Source organism: Callionymus lyra, chromosome 5, assembly GCF_982586985.1.
Source record: "Callionymus lyra chromosome 5, fCalLyr1.hap1.1, whole genome shotgun sequence".
Classification (NCBI taxonomy): domain Eukaryota; kingdom Metazoa; phylum Chordata; class Actinopteri; order Syngnathiformes; family Callionymidae; genus Callionymus; species Callionymus lyra.
This window is the reverse complement of record NC_141822.1, coordinates 11,978,201-12,000,187: the sequence shown is the minus strand read 5'-3', so window position 1 is coordinate 12,000,187 and position 21,987 is coordinate 11,978,201. Positions and strand designations below refer to the sequence as shown.

Below are 21,987 nucleotides of genomic sequence, written 5' to 3'. Positions count from 1 at the left end.
ACGGCCCGGTTCCACCCGCGGCGAGGAGCGAGAAAAAAAAAGCGATAAACGTTTCAGCTGAGAGACGTCATCGGCTGCTGGTTCTCGAGTGATGGGACACGGAGGTGATGACAGTGACTGACACACAAATATATATAACTCATTGTGACTTTTAATACTTTTATTTCATCATTTTTATCTCGACTTTTTTATCGATATATATATAATATTGTATTTCTATCTCGCTACATTGATAACATATGTTTTATATTTTACATTTTTGAACTTTAAAAAATATTAAACTTTTTTTATTCCACCAGAAAAAACTTTTCCCTCTAAATTCTCCGAGCTAACTTAACGTCACTGTTTCACCTTTCTTTTCTTATAGTTTATAAAACTTAAATACGTCTGCAGGTACATAAAAAAAAAACTATACCACACCTGAACCTCCTGGGTCTGACCCTGGACCTCCACCCAGTTGGACAATCCATTACATCATGTTTGTGTTGAAGCTTCACTGAACTACTTGTTATTTTATTCGACGACAGAAAAATCACCTGTTGAATCAACAATGCACTTCCCAAAAGGACCACTAGATGGCAGCGCGACAAAAACAGGCAGTGGTACAAATATAATCTTTATTGTCATCACAATCACGGTCACACGCACACACACTCCCGCAGGCATGACTTTGTGCTCAGTTAACCAGTAGGGGGCGTTAATTGACATTCAGTCATGCGTAAACACAAACAGGCTGGTGACGATTACGAAAACACGTTTACTTGAAGACTTCCCGAAAGTTTGCACGAGACATTTAACTTTGGCGTTGACAAAGTTGTCGTGACACACATGTGTAACTTCACACTTTAGTTGAGCGACACTGCGAGCGAGCGAGCGGTCACGTGATCATGCATCTGTGCTGTCGGACGTTAAAAATAGAAAAATATATTTCATGCAACATCACGTCAACATTGTTTACAAAATAAATATGTCATTATGTAAATGTACAGAAAATATGAACACAGGGTTCACAGAGGGGGGGGGGGAGGGGCTAGCTTGGGTTGGGCCTCTTGCGTTTGTTGGGGCTCTGACCCGGGTCCATCTTCAACTCTCGGTACTGCATCTGTGGACACACAACCAGAAGTGTTAATCCAACACTTAATCTGAGGTGAAATGAGATTAACAATCACAAAATAAGGCAGGAGTGAGACCTCCTGTTTCACTGACTTTTTTGATTTTTCCAAGGAGTAAACATCACAACAAATAACAATGACTCACAACAACCAGGAACACCCTGAACCCCAAGATAAAAAAAAACACAACCGAAAAAAACTAAACACAATTAAAGCAAAAATATAAAAACAAAATACAGTTGCGGGAACACAATAATAGAAACAAGTAACACAAGAGCGTAGACACAAGAACGGACGCACAAAACAAACAACCAAAGTATGATCACAATTAAAGAGAAACAAAAGTAGTATCACAACAACAGAGACACAACAACAGAGACACAAAAGTAGTATCATGAATGTAAACAAGATAAAAAAGAGGTTCATGTTTTTGTGTGTAGTGAGCGTGACTTTCTGACTTGAAAAAAAATGCAGCATCAGTTCTGAGACCCGCCACCAGGAGGCGCATTAACCGAACCAGCATGAGAGCGACAGGTTTGACTCACCACTTGCACGTCAGACGGCATTCGCGACAGGAAGTCTACCAGCTCGTTGTTGTCGATGCGGTATGGGTTCCGCAGCTTCTTGGTGAACTTGTTCACACCTGAGGTCAAAGGTGAGAGGGTAAAAAAAAACAATCGACCTTCGATTGACGCGGCCGAGTCCCGACTCACCCCAGGCCAGGACCAGGTACCGAAGCGGGATGAAGTAGAGCAGCAGCGTGGCCGTGCTGAAGGCTGTGATGGCCAGCAGGCTGAGGAAAGGCACGGTCCAGTTGAAGGTGCTGACGGAACAGATCAGGTCCAGTTAGATTCAACTCTTTATCTCAGTGGTCATGTGACTTCAGCATTCAAACTTTTCAACTTGATTGATCGTTCAAATTATCTTCATGAATATTGTAAAATTTACTTCAATATTATCAACTTTTATGATTTAAAAAATACACATACAGTATATATTCAGAATAGAGGGTTAAACAATGTTTTTATAAATTAAATATTTTTATTCGTGTTGCAATTAAACTTCTGGCCTCAAGATGGTAGCAGTCATTATGTCCTCTGCAGCCAAATGAACAATTAAATCTCGCCAGGTCCCGGCGATGACTCAGGACGAGAGGATACAGTCGACTCCAGCCACTTCTAAAGCTGATGTTTGGACATATTTTGGTATCAAAACAAATTAAATCAGTTACGACTTCGTCAAGAGTCATGTGGTCTGTAAATATAACACCAGAGTCAAGTACTCGACAATATTACAAATATATCCCTGTTACTACAGTATCAATGTATATCATTATATAGCATATCGTTGCCCCTTGTATTGCAATACGTATGGTATCGCCAGATTCTTGCCGATACACATCCCTATTGACTTTTATATTTATAATTAAATCAACAAACCCATTAATTAAAAAACATTTAAACTAATTTAATTACATTTATATACAATTTTAATTCTCTTATGAAAATTTCAATATTATTTAGAAAACTATTATTTCAAAGTGATTGTAATTATAAATGATATCATTAATACTAAATAAAACTATAAAGTACATTTACAGCATCAACATACTTCTTGATTCTCTCTCCGTACGACGCCGCCTGGTCCAGAGCGCCCTGCACGCTGACGAGGACTTCCTGGATGGCGTAGAGTTTGTCCATGAAGCCGCGATGCTCCGAGGCCTGAACAGACCCGGCGAGAGACCAGAACGTTTATTCTGTTTCCATTTATCTGTTTACGTCACCACTTTGTCCGCCGGTCTCACCTCCTTGTCCTCTTCCTCCTCCGTGTTCTCGTACCAAGCGTCCACCGACTGAAACATGTGATCAGTGAAATGTAAACACACACACACACACACACATGTCAGAGGTGTGACAGCACTCCAACTACACACAAGGTCTCACCGTGTCAGAAGCGTCTCTGATGTTGGAGAAGAAGTAGTTCCAGGCGAGCAGCAGAAGCAGCGACAGAGGCAGCATGAAGAGCTGGAAGTTCCACACAACCACCACGAACAACTGACACACACACATTTATGATCAATAAAACACTTGAACACTGTGTTCCCCTTTTTTTTCAAGAGTGTGTGTGTAACATGGGAAAAGCATAATTGAAAAAACTAAAGCTCAACTGCAAAACTAAAAGCACAATCGCTTCTAAATTCACAATAAAGCAAACAGAAGCACAACATGTTTTTGTGCTTTTATTTTTGTAACGTGCTTTTATTTTTGTAATTGTCCTTTTATTGTAGTTATGGTGCTTTTATTTTTGTAACTGTGCTTTTATTTCAGTAATTGTACTTTTATTTCTGTAATTGTCCTTTTATTGTAGTTATGATGCTTTTATATTTGTAACTGTACTTTTATTTCAGCAATTGTACTTTTATTTCTGTAATTGTCATTTTATTGTAGTTATGGTGCTTTTATTTTTGTAACTGTGCTTTTATTTCAGCAATTGTACTTTTATTTCTGTAGTTGTCCTTTTATTGTAGTAATGTTGCTTTTATTTTTGTAACTGTGCTTTTATTTCAGCAATTGTACTTTTATTTCTGTAATTGTCCTTTTATTGTAGTTATGGTGTTTTTATTTTTGTAACTGTGCTTTTATTTTTGTAACTCTGCTTTTTTTTCAGCAATTGTACTTTTATTTCTGTAATTGTCCTTTTATTGTAGTTATGATGCTTTTATCTTTGTAACAGTGCTTTTATTTCAGCAATTGTACTTTTATTTTTGTAATTGTCATTTTATTGTAGTTATTGTGCTTTTATTTTTGTATCATGGTTATATTTTTGTAATTGTGCTTTTATTTTGTAAATGTTGTTTGCCTCGCCCTGCATTCATAGACAGCATTTCCCTGATATCAGTTGGGGAATCTGCGAGTGCACGTGGTGTGTAATTGAGTTTCGCTCAGAGTGTGTGTGTGTGCACTCTGGCATTTAAGTGTGTATCTATATTTATGCTTGTATGTGTTGTGTATGTGGGAGAGGTGGGGGAGGGATTAAGTGAACAAGTGTATGTCATTATAACATATTTGTCCATCTACAAACTTCTGAGTGTGTTTGTGAATCAGTGTGCATGTGCGCTTTGTTGTTTATGTCAGTTTCAGTGAGTGTGTGGTGCGGTTAATAAAAGTGTGTTTGTGACTATAAAAAAATGTGCATGTAAACAAAGGTTTGTGTACCTATGTGTGTGTATAACCCTGGTTGCATGCAGCATTAAACTTTGTGTGTGTCTGCACTGAAGTGTGTGAGTGCATGTGTGCGTCTATATTTATGTGTGTAGTGAGTTGTAAGATATTGATGTACAACTTCACATATTATTTAAAACACTATGGTGAGGATCAAAGGACACACAACCAAACATCACTCAAACTGTGTGATGACATGTTTCAGTTGTGTTTGTGAGTTTGTGTGTGTGTGTGAGTGTGTGTGTGTGTGTGTGTGTGTACCATAAAGGAGATGAGGCTCCTCTGAGTCGACTCCCACTCGAAGCAGCTGTTGATGTAGGAGCCATAGTTGATGAGGACCATGATGCACCTCTTCACCCTGTTGAAGTTCTGCTGCAGCAGCTGAGAGAAGAGCAGGTCACATGACACACGACGACGACAACAACCACACAAAAGTGTGTGTCCGAGTGATGCTCACGTTTTTGGAAACTTTGGTGTCTTCTTCGATGTACTTTGTCTCACAAGGGACCACCGACCTCAACGCCGCTTTGACCTGGACATAACACACTCAAGGTCAACCAAGGTCATCAGGTCACACAGGTGGTCATGACTTCAGGTACAAAGGTCATGTGACCTTTGAGCACTGGTAGATTCTAAAGTTCAGCAGGTCAAAGGACAAGAGTGTTATTAGGTATGTGTGAATAGGTCAAGTACATAGAAGTTTTTGTTGAAGGTCAAGTCACTTTATAGACTTGACCTTGTGACCCTCGTAACATAACTCTAAGGGGTGCGTGACATGAATTTGATTGGTCACCATTACTTTGGTCACATGATTCAACGGGTCTCGAACTACAGGCTGCAAACAAAGGATGCTGCAATGACCTTGTCACATCAGCCGAGGTCATGTAAAGGTCACTCACAGGGTTGTAGATGACGTCGATCTCCAGGTAGATGGTTCCTTTGGTGGGCCCCGTCAGCTCCTTGTTCTTCAGAATATAACCTTTGACCTCGCCGTTGCGCACCTGGTAACAACAACACGAGTCGGATGAGTGACACAGGCGCGAGTCACCGGGTTTTGATCTCTGCTCACGTTCAGTAACGGGATGAGGACCCGGCCCAGGAAGTCTGCGCTGCGGTCTCGGTCCTCGTCGTACACAGTCACCTCCAGCACCGTATGGATGTCCTTCACATTGCTGACACAGCAGATACATCAGAGTCATGCTTCTCTGTCGCCCTCTGCTGGTCAACTCACAGGATGAAGGCTTTATTCCACTCCGGATTGAGGTTCTTGTAGACCGTGTGGGTCTGCAGACGGTCGTTGTTGAGCTCCAGAACACAAAACGGGTCGCTCTTACCTGTGACACACAAACACGTTACTATGTCATGACATCAAAGTTGATTATCGATACAATATTGTTAATAAAAAACGCCATATTTAAGTGTATCGATAGTTCATTGAACCTTCTAGCTCGGGCTCTGAGGTCTGTGGATCAGAATCTACTGATGGTTCCTGAACACGGCTCAGGACCAGAGGAGAAAAATCTTTTCAGGCTGTTGCTCCTAAGCTTTGGAATGATCTTCCTGTCTCTTTTCGCTTGATGGAGTCTACTGACTCCTTTAAGAAACATCTTAAGACGTTTCTATTTGTTCAGGCTTTTCCTTGATTTTCTGGAACTCCTGTTGTGTTATCAGTTTTATCTTGACCTTTAAAGAATATACTTTATTGAATATTGTTTTGATTGTTTAAGCGCTTTGTGACCCTGGTCTAGAAAAGCGCTATATAAATACAAATTACTTACTTACTTAATTACTTTTCTTCAACCGAGCTCAAGAGCTACTTCAACAAGTACCTGTACTGCGAGTCGCTCACCTGTCACGTCAGCAGCCATCAGACCTTCGGCTCGAGTGACCTTGATCTGCACGATGCCCACGTCCTTGATGTTTGAGAAGGACTTGCTCAGACCCTGCCCATGAGAGGTAATCCGTTAGTGACCAGTAAAGGTAAAGCGCCTGCAGGGGGCACTCACGTATCGCCGGTCGATCTCCGAGCGCTCCTGCGGGTCATCCAGTGGCGTGACTGCGAGGTCGGCGATGGACACCTGAGAAGACGCGGTCAGCGTGACCAGCAGCACCAGCGTGCCCGGGCACTCCTCCAGCGGCAGCTCCAGATGGTGAGTCTGTTCCTTTGCCAGAGAGGAGAGGTCCAGCTGACACCTGCAGGACACCATGAGAACTCAGTCACCAACACTTTAAATGTACAACCAAGAATTAATCATTATTACATTTAAAAACATCACATTTATGTTTATGTAATTATTTAAACATGTGTATCAATTTGCATTTATAAAAAACAACAACATTATTATATTTTTAAAATTGATAAATATATTTTTTTATTGATTTACAATTATCATCAACAATCATTGTCAAATCCTCAAAAATGTATTTCATATGGATGTACAGCTTCTGCCAATACTGCAAAAACAACTGAAATTCTATTCCCAGTACAAGTGAGCTAGTTTTGTAATGCAGTCCAGATATAAGCTAAGCTAATTCTGCAGGCACGGTTTCTAATGATGACACGTTAGTTACTTGTAATGATGGCACCAATAGAAGTCAACATTTCCTTGATGGATCTACTGACTCCTTTAAGAATCATCTTAAGACACTTTTATTTGTTCAGGCTTTTCCTTGAATTTCTGGAACTCCTTTTGTGTTCTCAGTTTTATCTTGATCTTTAAAGTATATACTTTATTGAATACTGTTTTGATTGTTTAAGCGTTTTGTGAACCTGGTCTGGAAAAGCGCTATACAAATAAAAATGACTTACTACTGCTGTACTGCAGATAAGAGTACCATCCTGCTAATGATGCAGATACAAGCTAGCTACTTATAATGATAATACAAATATGAGTTAGCTTTTATGGATAATGCTGGAGATACAAGTTATCTTATTTGCTAATGTTGCAAATACATTAAGCTACTACTAATGATGTACAGTACATACAATTTCGCTACTTTGTATGATGAAAAAATATAAGTTTGCTTTTTCTGCAAATGCTCCGATACAAGTTAGCTTATTTGCTAACGTTACAGATATATTTAGCTAATTCTTATAATGAAAAAATACAAGTGAGCCTTTTCTGCTAATGCTGCAGACACATTTAAGCCACTACTGTTAATTCTGGAGATAGGAGTTAGCTTATTTGCTAATGTTACAGACACATTTAGCTACTTCTTATAATGAAAACATACAAGTTAGCTTTATCTGCTAATTCTGGAGATAAAAGTTAGCTTATTTGCTAATGCTGCAAATACATTTAGCAAATTCTTAGGACAAAAATAAAAGTTAGCTTTTTCTGCTACTTCTGGAGATAAAAGTTAGCTTATTTGCTAATGCTGCAAATACATTTAGCTAATTCTTATGACAAAAATACAAGTTAGCTTTTTCTGCTAATGCTGGAGATAAAAGTTAGCTTATTTGCTAATTTTGCGAATACATTTATCTAATTCTTATGACAAAAATACAATGAGCTTTTTCTGCTACTGCTGGGCATACAAGTTATCTACTGTTAGCTACACTCGCCCTGAAGCTCCCACAGATGGTGGATGGTCTCACCTGCCGATGAAGTCATCCTTCCTGCCAGTGTCGCGGTCCCACACCGTGATCTCCAGCACGCCGCCGGTGTCCTCGAACAGGTGGAGGTCGAACTGCTCCCTCCACTGAGGACACAGGGTCTTGGACACCGCCTGCACACATGAGCAGCAGGAGCTGTAGACCAGGGAGCACACCTGCAGGAGATCTAACACACCCACCTTGCTGCGGTACTTCTGGTGGCCCAGTCGGAACTTGACATACGGGTCGCTCAGACCGTTGGAGTCCATCGGGATCAGGTTCCGACCTTCGATCAGTGCGATGTTCACGATCCCTCGCCACAGCTGAGACTTCTTGTGGAGCTCCGAGAGACGCTGGGACTGTTGCTGCCGACACAAACACACACAAACAAAAATACACATAACGATTAAAACCTATTTCTTTAAACTCAATTGTTATGTTTCGATGCAAAAAATAGAAGAAAAACAAGCTCAAGCAACAGAAATGAACAAATAAAAGTTGTCTCCATGAAAACAGAAACAGCCTCTACTGGGATTGACACAATCACAATGAGGGTGGTGATAACAACGACGATGACGAGGAGGAGGAAGACTTTACCTTGCTGGCTCGTTTCCAGGACCTCCTTAGCAGCATGGTCTGAACATCAGATACATTGTTTATTTGTTTCCACGACAACAACAGCATCTACACACCGGCTAGGGCAAGGGATCTTTAACATGAAGCTACTTTGATTCGACCAAACCATCTGGCGGACCACGTAAAATTAGTTGGTGTAAGACACTTGGCCCCCGGGTCATGGTTTGTCAAGATGTAAACTACAGCCTCTAGTTTCAGAACTTTTATTTTGTACCACAAATATTAATCAACGTCTGTCCTTCAACTTCCAAATAACTCTTCAAACTACCAGAGTTTGTCTCTCATCATCACTTTTGTTTTCACAATTGAACTTTGAATAATACAACACAAAAAACAACATGATGTTGTGTTTTATAAAACATATAAGTATATAAGTATACTTATTGACTAAATATTACATTAATAAATAAGATTATTTTAACTGAATGTCAGTCGGTGAAAAAAACAGAATACCTAAATCTGCAGCTCAAGATTTTGGCCACTAGAGGGACTAAAGCAACATCGACTATTAAAGTATTCACAACACAAACTACAACATGATTCAGCCAAACAGCTACAGGTGCTACTGCGGGGCCTGCTATAGGTCAAGACCTGAGCGAGGACTCACTTTCTGGACGTACGGTTTCAAGCGATAGGCTGTTCGCTGTGCAGTGAACAAACAGATGCTATGAACCAGCACAACCACAACAGTGTGTGAGCGACGTACCGTAGCAGAGTCACGACGCTCCTCCACTGGACTGTCTTTGGGTTTGAGGGTCACGGACATCTCCAGCGTGCCGAGGTCATCGTCTGGGTGCTGAGGGTCCTTGAGGACCAGAGTGAGCGGGACACTCCTGGACACACAGTGAGAGTGCGTAAGTGAGTTTGTTAGTGTGTAAGTGAGTTTGTGTGTGTGTGTGTGTGTGTGTGTGTGTGTGTATTACTTGAGCAGCTCCAGTGTGTCCAGCTGTACATGTGCGGAACCCATGAAGTCGTCATGAACTGCGAAGTCATAGTCGAAGACCTGGATCAAGAAACAACAACCACCTCAAGACTTTTGACTTCATGGGTTTTTCAGAATAAAAGCTTCTTTACTTTGACCAGCAGGGGCTCAGACAGCGAGTCAGTGACGATAGTGGTCTTCTCGTCCCAGACCGGGTTCAGGTTCCGGTGGATGGTCCTGCTGCGGTACACCTCTTTACCCGCCAGCTTGATCTTGACATACGGATCACTGGTGCCTTTCAATCATCAAAATGAGGAGGAGTTAGAGGAAGAGGATCAAAAGGGTAGCATAACAAAGAGGAAGAGGAGGAGGCAGAAGAGGTGGAGGAGGAAGATTAAAATGAGGAGGAGAAGAGATAATGAGGAAGAAGAGAAAGATAAGGAAAATGAGTAGGTAGAAGATGAGGTTGGAAAAGAGGAAGCGGAGGAAAACGAGGAGGAAGATGAAGATAAGGAGGGAGTGGAGTTAGATTAGATTGAGGGAGGAGATGAGGAAGAGCAGTGAAGAGAGAGAGGAGGAAGATGAGGTGGAACCCAATGAAGGGGAGGAAGCTGAAGATGAGGAAGAGAAAGAAAAGGAGGAAGATAAGGATGAGGAAGAGGAAGGAGAGGAGGAAGATGAAGATGAGGAATAGGAAGAAGAGTAGGAAGATGAAGATGAGGAAGAAGAAGAAGAGGAGGGAGATGAAAATGAGGAATAGAAAGAAGAGGAGGAAGATGAAATTCAGGAAAAGGAAGAAGAGGAGGAAGCTGAAGATGATGAAGACGAAGAAGTGGAGGAAGAGGAAGAAGAGTAGGAAGATGAAGATGAGGAAGAAGAAGAAGAGGAGGGAGATGAAGATGAGGAAGAGAAAGAAGAGGAGGAAGAGGAAGTGGAAGAAGAGGAGGAAGATGAAGATGAAGATGAGGAAGAGGAAGAAGAGGAGGGAGATGAAGATGAGGAAGAGGAAGGAGATGAAGATGAGGAAGAAGAAGAGGAGGGAGATGAAGATGAGCAAGAGAAAGAAGAGGAGGAAGAGGAAGAAGAGGAGGAAGATGAAGATGAGGAAGAAGAAGAAGAGGAGGGAGATGAAGATGAGGAAGAGAAAGAAGAGGAGGGAGATGAAGATGAGGAAGAGGAAGAAGAGGAGGGAGATGAAGATGAGGAAGAGGAAGAAGAGGAGGGAGATGAAGATGAGGAAGAGAAAGAAGAGTAGGAAGATGAAGATGAGGAAGAGGAAGAAGAGGAGGGAGATAAGGAAGATCAAGAGGAGGAGGGAGATGAAGAGGAGGAAGATGAAGAGGAGGAAGAGGCGGAAGATGAGGAAGTCGAGGAATGAAACAGAGCAGGATGAGTGTGAGGTGGTAGATAAGAAGGTCCAACTCACCTCCTCTGTCCCGGATAGCCAGGTTGTGGCCTCTCTTCAGCTCCACTTCCACCTTAAACATCCCGGAGGAGGAGAGCGCTCGGTCGGATGGAACCAATGAGGCAGGAGAACTGATGCCCTGAGAAGCAACACAAGACGGTCAGACTTTAGTCAGTGTCTCACTCGCTCTGCAGTCTGTGAGCGTCTGGAGACGTTAGCTGACAGGAAGCTTCTCAATCACACCACACATGAGCTTCCTGTCGTTTCTCAAGAGACACACGTGACCAACAAATGAAGTTGTTATTCGGTAGAATAAAAAACAAAGTCTTCTTCCTGAAACTGTCACACTGCTCAGTGAGTCGTGTGTGGGTGTGTGTGTGGGTGTGTGTGTGTGTGTGTGTGTGTGTGACCTGGAGTCAACTGCGACATCCACAGGACTCATGAGGAAGCAGCTCAGAGCAGCTCAGCTGCTAAATCAGGAATCGTGAGACACGTTCGAGGCTGAAATCCTCTCGGCTATTCCGAGCCACGCTAACATGGACTAACATACGTGATGTGGGGTCGGCCAGGTAATCGCCAGGGCTTCTACAGAGCCCTCTGCTGGCAGCAGCGTGGCACAGCAGCGGCAGTTTTCACACATAGTTCCCATGACTCAGTCATAATAAACTGCCAAGAACACTTAATAAAACAACAACACAATGTGAAGCAAACAAATTAATCAATGAATACAAAACAGGAAACAAAACTATGATACTAGAAGAGCACTCCTCGAGCGCAGACCTCCCTCAAGCAGCTCATTCCTACCATATTGTGATTTCTATCCACTTTTATTGCTCACCATTGATTCACTGAAAACAAACAGCTTTGTAGCCTTCAAAATATAAGGGATATACTGTACTTTACACTAACACCACGTAGAAAGACTGTTCGACAAATAAAAACATTAACAAACATTTTAAAATCCAAAATCAATTGAATTTATGCGAGAAACTACTTAACTAAATAACAAACTCGTAATGTTTATCATATAAAACATGGCCGTGACCCTGATCACCTGACGCCGCCGCTGGTCTTCCAGGTCCGAACAACAGAAGTGAAGGTTTCTAATGTTAAGGCTGACTCACAGCACTGATGAACTCTAACCTATAGAATACAGACCTTGTCATCAAACTTTGACACCCAGTCAGCTGACCTCATGTAGGAACAAACAAACAATGTCAAAGGTCAAACCTGTTGCATTTATATATTGGTCTCGGCTAACATGCTTATATCAAAGTTAAGCATATTAGCATAAGGTGCCGGTTTAGGGCAGTGTTTAGAATATTAGCATCAGATGCCAGTTCAGGGCAGCGTTTAGCATATTAGCATCAGATGCCAATTTAGAGTAGTGGCTAGCATATTAGCATCAGATACCAGTTCAGGGCAGTGTTTAGCACATTAGCATTACATGTCAGTTTATAGCATGAGATGCCAGTTCAGGGCAGCGTTTTGCATATTAGCATGAGATGCCAATTTAGAGTAGTGCCTAGCATATTAGCATGAGATGCCAGTTCAAGGCAGTATTTAGCATATTAGCATCAGATACCAATTTGGAGCAGTGGTTATAGCTTATTAGCTTCAGAATATATTAGCCTCAGAATGTTGGTTTAGAACAGCAGTTTACAATATAGCATGTGTGGCTAGTCTAGAGCAGCGGAAGCATAAACCGACTTCTAACATGCATTTTGATCTACTTTACATTGTTATTTAACTCAAAGTACTTATACAGAAAGATGTAGCAGAACCCTGACAAACAAATGTATTCATCATCCCATGTAGTTTGACAAATATTTCTGAAATTTGCTTAACTTGTAATCACACAGTCACAGGATGTACAGTAGTTAGCCACATGGGAACAAACATAAACACTATGACTTCATTATTAAAATCAAATGAATAATAAAGAGATCTGAGGTGTTTTTTACTCAAATGTTGGGTTTATTGACGCCGACGCTGAAGAACAGATTGTTTTTAACCATTCAAACATCCTTATGTTGTTTTATTTTAGAAAAAAGTGGATCATAGTTGAATTTAGAAGGTGCCTCTCGCTCACTTACTGCTCCAAAGTTTTAAGAGTCAATGTGACCTCAATGTTTGTGCTGTAAATATTTGATTTGTATCTTTCAATTTCATATCATTTAACTTGTTCATTTGGTAAAATGGCCTCAGGATTATACAAACAACCCCGTTATGAAACCATTTTTTAATCAGATCCCCGTCTAATGAGCTCCTGTTATTGTTGTCCGAGCCCTGTTAGCATCACAGACGTTTATGTGATTTGAACATTCGACAACTAGAACCCAACGTAAATCATACAACATTAGTCCAGAAGACCACGTCGTCCTGGACTTCTGAAGACACCTAAAGCGGCACTCTGCTTGACCGGCCTGAGGTTCTTACCGACAGCAGCCGACCACAAGTGGACGCCAGTGAAAAGGTGTCGTCGAACGAGGCATGGCGAAGTAACCCTCGAATCGCAAACCGGGACTCGGGCACCTCATGCACCAGGAGATCCAGGGTCAGACGAGGACGGAATGAATCACTCGGGAAGAAAACAAGGAGGACCCATGAAGGTCCAAAGGGCACAGAACAGTCCAGGTAAAGAAGGTGAAGAATGAAAGAGGGCAGCATCAGGTGAGGAGGAAGGAGGAGTCGGAGGCTCCTCCTAGTTGGTAATCCCTTTGAAGATTAAAGCCAGGGGGCCGTCATGTGAGATTGAATGACATGAAGCGATTACAGCTTGGCTGCTCTACTTCGCTGATCATGGTGTACTTCACCAACCAGCCTCTAGAGGGCGACTCTACATCGGACCGCACTATTAAAGTATTACCTTTAGTACAGTGTAGTACCTGCTTTATAGCTAAACACCGCCACTAGCACTCATACCAGTAGAAGATGGTCGGCTTTAAGCAGGGAATCATAACCACAGTAGTCAAAGTAGTATTTGTACTAGTTGGTGGTGGTAGTGGAAATTCTCGTTGTTTGTGTCATTGTTAGAGAATATTTAGGTTAGTTAGTGGTACTAACACAAGTATTGGTAGTCAAAGGGATGTGTGCTATTAATAAAGTTTTTTTTTAGTACATGCAGTATTTAAGAGATAGTGGTTAGTTGAGATGGTAGAGAAGAATAGTATTTGGGTAGAAGGAGTGGTCATCGTATGAGTTGTAAAGAAGGCTTAAAATAACTTGACGATGCCGGCGGAAATACTATAATTCAGGGAGGTGGTAGAAGTACGACTACAACTAGGTTCAATTGACTGTAAATTTAGTATTTGTGAGATGGTAGTTGTCACTCTCAGTAGTCTGCTGTTGTGGAATAGTTGTAGCAGAAACTAAGAAAATAAACGCACAAACAACAATAGGTGTGTAAGAAATCATTGATACACTTAAATATCGTGATTTTCCTTTCCACAATACTGTATCAATATTCAACATTACTTTATTGATTTTTATTTAGCATGCAAATATTCACTTTATTTCACTTCTCTTCTAAGTATGCAAACTTATATTTTTTATCTACAGAAAATCAATATTTTTGGTTCACTGACAAAATATCTTTAATAACTTCAGTTGCCCAAATTAACTTTGTTTTCACGACTTATGACTGTACTTTGTTGTGAAAGTGTAGTAGTAGTACAAGTTGATAGTGTTAGTGTCGGTGTAATGGTCAATGCTAGTACTGATTGTAGTCGATGGTAAAACTTCAGTTCTCGCAGTACTGGATGTAGAAGTAGTATAAAGCCCCATGTAGTTTGACAAATAGCTCAGACATTTGCCTAACTTTCTTTTTCACACAGTCACAGGATGTACTGTACCTATCAACATGGGGACAAACATAAACACTGTGACTTCATTATTTAAATCAAATGTTAATAAAGAGATCTGAGGTATTTATAGGCTTTTTACTCAAATGTTGGGTTAATTGACGCCGACGCTGAAGAACACCTTCTTTTTTTTAACAATTCAAATGTCCTGATGCTGTTTTATTTGAACAAAAAAAGTGGATCATAGTTGAATTTAAAAAAGGTGCCTCTCGGTCATTTACTGTTCCAAAGTTTGAAGAGTCAATGTGACCTCAATGTGTGTTTGCGCTGTAAATATTTCATGTGTATGTTTCAATTTCAGATCATTTAACTTGTTAATTTGGTAAAATGGCCTTAGGAATACACAAACAAACCCATGGTAATAGTACTTATTGTTATAGTACTTACACTAGTGTTGGTAGTTGTCTAGGCAGTGATAGCAGCAGTCGGTCTCACCAGACCATGTTCTCCTGGCGGCTCTACTCCGAGTCACTGGTGGGCGGCTGAGGTCTCGGACCTCTCGGACTCAGACGAGGACCCGTGCAGAAGCTTCTGGAGCTACCAGGCAACAGGTGTCTTGTGTTGCATGACATCTAATATACACTAACAAGGAAAGACAAACACCGGCTCCTGCTAATATTTGTCTGGAGGCAGGTGAGCTTGGGCGCGTTCCAGACACTCTTCGTCATCCAATCAGATGAGGCGGGAATTATCCACCTGGTTTTACGAGAACACGCACTTCAGCAGTCTGCCACTAGAGGTCCAACATTTTCATCTGTAAGTAAGTAAGTAAGTAATTTTTATTTATATAGCGCTTTTCCATACCAGGGTCACAAAGCGCTTAGATAATCAAAACAATATTCAATAAAGTATATACTTTAAAGGTCAAGTTAAAACTGATAACACAACAGGAGCCTATGAGGATCAAATCATCCTGATCTACTCCGTATTACACATGGTGAGGGTCTTTTACCTCTAAAATAATAATAATAACTAAGAACAGAAAAAACCTCACTTAAAAGTACTCATTCCTGCAATGCATGCTGGAACATGACAAGATTCCAGGGACCATAATTCCAGACTAGCACATGTTTGGGGTCGACTTGTTGTCAAGTATGCGCAGACATGAAGTTTTTCTACTTTGTTAAAGGAGCCTTTTATCTCATCAACATCGTGTTGATTGTTACATTGAATTAAGTGTCAATTAAATGTGTAAAGTCAAGGTATAAATACATCAACAAATAAAAGAAAGCAACATGTACGACAAAACTCAACTTAGTTAAGAGGCTGTGTTGCTTTAACAAGAACTTGTTAGCTCCAGAGGAGGGCGTTTTCCACGCAGCTTTATGAGTGAAGCTCTTTAAAAACACTGTTGTTTTTAAATGGAAAAAGGAAACAGAGCAGGACCAGTCCTAAAAACCAGACTTGTTTAGAGAAGAAACAGCCGTCAGAACCGGCATTTTTCCTTTATCTTATCAATGGATTTATCTCATTATCTTAAAAACCTCAACAATTAAAAAGAAAAAAATGTCATTAAACAAGAATCATTTCTTGTGTCATACATTCAATGCCAGTTTAGGGAAGTGTCTGTTACGCAAACATGCTTCAGCTAAATCCAAACCACACTCATACATATTCTAAATAAGATACAGTGGTATGAAAAAGTTTGGGCACCTCTGTACATTTTCATGATTTTCCTTTATAAATCATTGGTTGTTTGGATAAAAAATCCAGTTAAATATATCTTATAGGAGACAAACACAGTGATATTTGAAAAGTGAAATAAAGTTTATATGATTTACAGAAAGTGTGCAAGAATTATTCAAACAAAATTAGACATGTGCATAAATTTAGGCATCACAAAATAAAAATGACTCTCTCCCTCTGCATGAACGCCTTAGTAGATTTTGAGAAGTGTTTAGGATCATTGTCTTGTTGAAAGATCCAGCACCGGCGCAACTTCAACTCTGTTACTGATTCTCGGACATGGTTCTCCAGAATCTGCCGATATTGAGAGGAATCCATGCACCCCTCAACTTTAACAAGATTCCCCGTCCCTGCACTGGCCACACAGCCCCACAGCATGATGGAACCACCACCAAATTGTACTGTAGCCAGCAAGTTCTTTTCTTGGAATGCTGTGTTCTTTTTCCGCCATGCATAACGCCCCTGGTTATATCCCAAACAACTCTATTTTAGTTTCATCAGTCCACAGCACCTTATTCCAAAATGAAGCTGGCTTGCCTAAATGTGCTTTAGCATACCTCAAGCGACCCCGTTTGTGGCGTGTGCAGAGAAAAGGCTTTTTCCGCATTACTCTTCCATAAAGCATCTCCTTGTGTAAAGTGCGCTGAATAGTCTGTGGGTTGACTGTGACTGTTCTCACCATCCTGCGCCTCTGTTTATCTGAGATTTTCCTTGGTCTGCCACTCCTTCCTCCTTGGTCTTCCATTTCCTCACAATGTTCCTCACAGTTGAAACTGAGAGCTTAAATCTCTAAGATAGCTTTCTATATCCTTAATAAAATTAAAATAAATGTATCCCGATCCAGAGAGTCTCCAATGATGTATTTATATCTTTAAAATCAAAACTGATTTCAAGTTCATTCCGGTTCATCTTTATAAACCTGTAAACTACACCTCTGAGCACATTTAAGATGGTTATTATCGACACTTCTTTATGACCCAGAGGCACCAAGTCATTCAACTCTCTGACAAAAGCGAGTTTTGAAAACAAACAGACACATACTGATGAGTACAATAGATCAATATAAGACACACTTAAATCAACACAATGGTTGTCCTGTAAAAACATGACAAACCAGCTAGCATGCTAACTACACCGTGTACTCGCTGCTGTCAAATACTGTGAACAATAACAATATATGTTATCCAGACTTGTCTGGAAGAGTCTCGAAGGTTTTGCAGGGACACTGGAGTGACTTTAAGAACACAACAGTTGTTTAGTTTGGCCACACCTGGCCAGGTAAATATGTACATGAGAGCTGGAGTGAATAAAATAAAACGGCTTTAAATGAACGAGTCAACGCATCACTCAGGTACCACACTCCTGATGTTACAGCGATGTTCCCGATCCAGAGTGGAGATCTTTAGTCGCCGGTTGAATCATGTTAGCAGTGAACCTTCACAGCAGTTGAAGGTCACCGGCCTTGAAGAACTGTCTCCCAAGTTAGATCTGATTCATGCTTTGTTTTTATCAATTGAATTCTATTCCATACCAGCCAAAGTCAAAGCTCAAATTTCAGCTGAAATTGAAATATAAAGTTAATCCTTGTGTTGTCTCTAGGTCAAGGTGACCCGAAGGCCCGAAAACAAATGTGTTTGTGGTATCCCTTGTGGTGTCTCTGGATTAAGGTGAACGACCTCCCTCACTGAAGTACAGTCGTCCACACTTCCCTCTGACCACAAACCTTCTATCTCAGTGGTGTTCCAGATCCACTAATTCACCATTTACAGAAGCCATTGCTGTTTGTTTAGACCTCCCTTAAGAGGCTTAAGATTCCCGAAAACACTGTTCTTGTTTCTGTGTAAACATGGAGAAACTTTGTTTTTGGTTTAAACATGGCAGTGTGAGTGCAGGTACAGAAAGCTTGCACATAGACTTTATATTTCAAGGTTGCAATTTCTGACCCAAATACAACAGAAAAGCTGCCCGACAGAATAAAAACGATTTAAAAACAAAAACCGTGCAAATGTCAATGATAAAACACAATGAAGTTGTTCCATCCCAACATGTTTTAAAGGACAACTGAAACCAGACCAACCTTCAACAGCGCTCCCAAGACGCGGCTACATCGACGGCTAACGCTATATTGAAAACGACGGGTCCGTCTGACTCTTATCATCCTTCCCAGCAGTGAGTCACCAGTTAGGGGGAAGCGGGTCATATGAGCCGCCCCGCAGGAACATCCACAAACACTAACAAAGGGAACGTCAACAAAGAACTGAGTTCAAGTTGTCGTGTTCTTTAAACTCTAACTGTTGACTAGAAGCTACCAACATTCCCGGCTGTAGCCACACAGAACGTGAGGTTCCGCTTCCAGAGTGTTTTTATCACTGCTAGCTAGAAGACACAATTTTCTGTTTCCAACTTTTTTCTACAGTCTTCAGGAAAAGATGAAAAGCAGAAGTATATTAAATTACAAGTATAGGTATATTAAATATACTGTATGTGTACTAGTAATAAGTAAGTAAGTAAGTAATTTGTATTTATATAACACTTTTCCAGACCAGGGTCACAAAGCGCTTAAACAATCAAAACAATATTTAATAAAATATATACCTAAAAGGTGAAGATAACATCGAGAAACACAACAGGAGTTCCAGAAAATCAAGGAAAAGCCTGAACAAATAAAAATGTCTTAAGATGTTTCTAATGTACTAAATGTATACTAACTTAATACTTCCTCAAACTCAATTGAAATATTTAAATCATTTTCTCATGTCTATACTACCAGCATACTAGATGCACACTCGGAGTCTAATGTTTACTTTACAAAAGTATACTTAAAATATACTCAGGGTAGACTATTCTCTATATTACCAATGTACTACTGTACTTCTCGTAAGTTTTTTGGTAGAATACACTATATGATTTCACACAACCTTAAGTTACCAGAATGTAGTATAGCACATATTTTGTACTATAAGTACAATTAATAAAGTATTATCGGGTGTACTCATAGTACACTCGATAATACTTTATTAAATGTACTTATGGTACAGCGGGAGTGTACTATGATAAAACTTTATTAAATGTACTTATAGTACAGTAAATATGCTGTACTATAAGTATATATTATCAAGTGTACTCATAGTATACTCGATAATACTTTATTAAATGTACTTATAGTACAGCGGGAGTGTACTCATAGTACACTAGATAATACTTTATTAAATGTACTTATAGTACAGTATAAGTACAGCGGGGTGTACTCATAGTACACTCGATGATACTTTATTAAATGTACTTATAGTACAGTGGGAGTGTACTCATAGTACACTCATTAAACTTTATTATTATTATTTAATAAAGTATTTTCGAGTGTACTCATAGTTCTCTTGAAAATACTTGTTTTTGCTCATGGAAAAGTAAACTTCATAAATACTACTTCATCGCCTCGTGTGAAAAAAGGATCTTTAAGTTCCTTCAGCAGCAGAAGAATCGTAAAGTAAACAATGCACGTAAATAAAGCCTCGTTCATCGATCCATATTGATGTTTATATGTTTATATGTTTAGATGTTTAGATGTTTATATGTTTATATGTTTAGATGTTGAGATGTTTAGATGTTCAGATGTTTGTTTAGATGTTGAGATGTTTGTTTAGATGTTGAGATGTTGAGATGTTTGTTTAGATGTTGAGATGTTGAGATGTTTGTTTAGATGTTGAGATGTTGAGATGTTTGTTTAGATGTTGAGATGTTGAGATGTTTGTTTAGATGTTCAGATGTTCAGATGTTTGTTTAGATGTTGAGATGTTGAGATGTTTGTTTAGATGTTGAGATGTTTGTTTAGATGTTGAGATGTTGAGATGTTTGTTTAGATGTTCAGATGTTCAGATGTTCAGATGTTCAGATGTTCAGATGTTTGTTTAGATGTTCAGATGTTCAGATGTTTGTTTAGATGTTGAGATGTTGAGATGTTGAGATGTTGAGATGTTGAGATGTTGAGATGTTGAGATGTTTGTTTAGATGTTGAGATGTTCAGATGTTTGTTTAGATGTTGAGATGTTGAGATGTTTGTTTAGATGTTGAGATGTTCAGATGTTTGTTTAGATGTTGAGATGTTTGTTTAGATGTTGAGATGTTTGTTTAGATGTTGAGATGTTGAGATGTTCAGATGTTCAGATGTTTGTTTAGATGTTCAGATGTTCAGATGTTTGTTTAGATGTTGAGATGTTGAGATGTTTGTTTAGATGTTGAGATGTTTGTTTAGATGTTGAGATGTTTGTTTAGATGTTGAGATGTTTGTTTAGATGTTCAGATGTTCAGATGTTCAGATGTTCAGATGTTCAGATGTTCAGATGTTCAGATGTTCAGATGTTCAGATGTTTGTTTAGATGTTGAGATGTTGAGATGTTTGTTTAGATGTTCAGATGTTGAGATGTTAAGATTTTTAGAAGTTAAGATATTCTCTGGAGTAGTTGACCAGGTGTTGGTTCGTCGCTCACCTGTCGCTCATCCTTCTCCTCCTCCGCAGGTGGGTCCGTCCCCGCCGGAGCCTCCAGCCGGTCCAGCACCGCGCAGCCCAGGGACGAGCTCTTGTGGTGGGACAGAACCAGGCGGGCCACCGTGGGCTTGTCTGGACTCTCGGGGCAGCGCTTGGCCCGCGTCGGGCTCGCTTTGCCGCAGAGCGCGTCCCGCGCCGCCGGCGAGAAGACGAGGTCCGGCTGCGAGGAGGAGATGACCCGGTCCAGACTCTCCTTCCGCCTGCCTCTCCGGAACCCCCACAGGCTCCCGCGCTCCTTCTTGTCGTCCGGGTCTCTAGCGGGGAGTTTGGGGCTGAGCCTTGGCTTGGCTCTGGCCTGGATCTGCCTCCACACGGAGGAGCCGCTCTCGCCCTCGTCCGCCGCCTCTCCGCGCTCCATTCCCGCCCGCTGGGACTCGAACCTGTGGGTCACACGGATGCTGCTGGAGACCTGTTTGCTCCAGAGCCGCGGCAGCACCGATGACGAGGAGCGACGCTGCGCATAGTTCCAGAGTCACGTGACTGGTGAAGGTGGTCGACCCCGCACACACGACTACCCCAGAGGGGGGGTGGGGGATCAGGGTGAGGAGGGGGAACCTCTGCACGACTCGACAAGATTGGACTTGTGTCGCATCAGCTGGAATCAGGATCAGATCCACAGCGCACCCTAGTGGCCGAGAACAACACGATGGGTTTTCCCCATGAAGGAAAAAGTCGCCATTTTGTTAGGATGAGAACCAGCTGGAGGCAGAAAGTCCCGCCAAGTTCAGCATCGTCACGTGACTCTGATCTGGTCCATAATAAACTGTGTAAAAAAGTGTCGTGACTGACATGTTTCACTATTGCGGTCTAAGCAGAATATTGGACAATATAAGAACCAGCAAGAGCCTGGAACTGAACCTTTGGAGTCCAAGTGTATCACTATTGTTGTGTAGTATAAACACCTAGCACTGATATTGACTTGTACAGAAAATATATCTGAATTCATCCGCTTATTATCGTTTACTACTCAGTCCAGGCTAGCCAGGGTGATGTACTAACCAATC

General features: G+C 40.8%; 1 protein-coding gene across 1 annotated transcript; it reads right to left on the bottom strand.

The window, feature by feature from the left end:
- Positions 1 to 603: 603 nt before the first annotated feature.
- Positions 604 to 21,714, bottom strand: mctp1b (multiple C2 domains, transmembrane 1b). Its single transcript, XM_087790946.1, has 21 exons — positions 20,925 to 21,714; positions 10,913 to 11,030; positions 9,639 to 9,781; positions 9,488 to 9,567; positions 9,271 to 9,397; positions 8,526 to 8,564; positions 8,129 to 8,293; positions 7,932 to 8,062; positions 6,340 to 6,526; positions 6,183 to 6,276; positions 5,565 to 5,667; positions 5,403 to 5,505; positions 5,233 to 5,334; positions 4,791 to 4,865; positions 4,595 to 4,714; positions 3,056 to 3,166; positions 2,917 to 2,964; positions 2,724 to 2,833; positions 1,826 to 1,935; positions 1,658 to 1,755; positions 604 to 1,102 (listed from the first exon to the last, which is right to left on the bottom strand). The coding sequence occupies exons 1-21, from the start codon at positions 21,339 to 21,341 to the stop codon at positions 1,031 to 1,033; spliced, it is 2,553 nt and encodes an 850-aa protein (XP_087647072.1). The 5' UTR covers positions 21,342 to 21,714; the 3' UTR covers positions 604 to 1,030.
- Between the last annotated feature and the right edge of the window lie 273 nt (positions 21,715 to 21,987).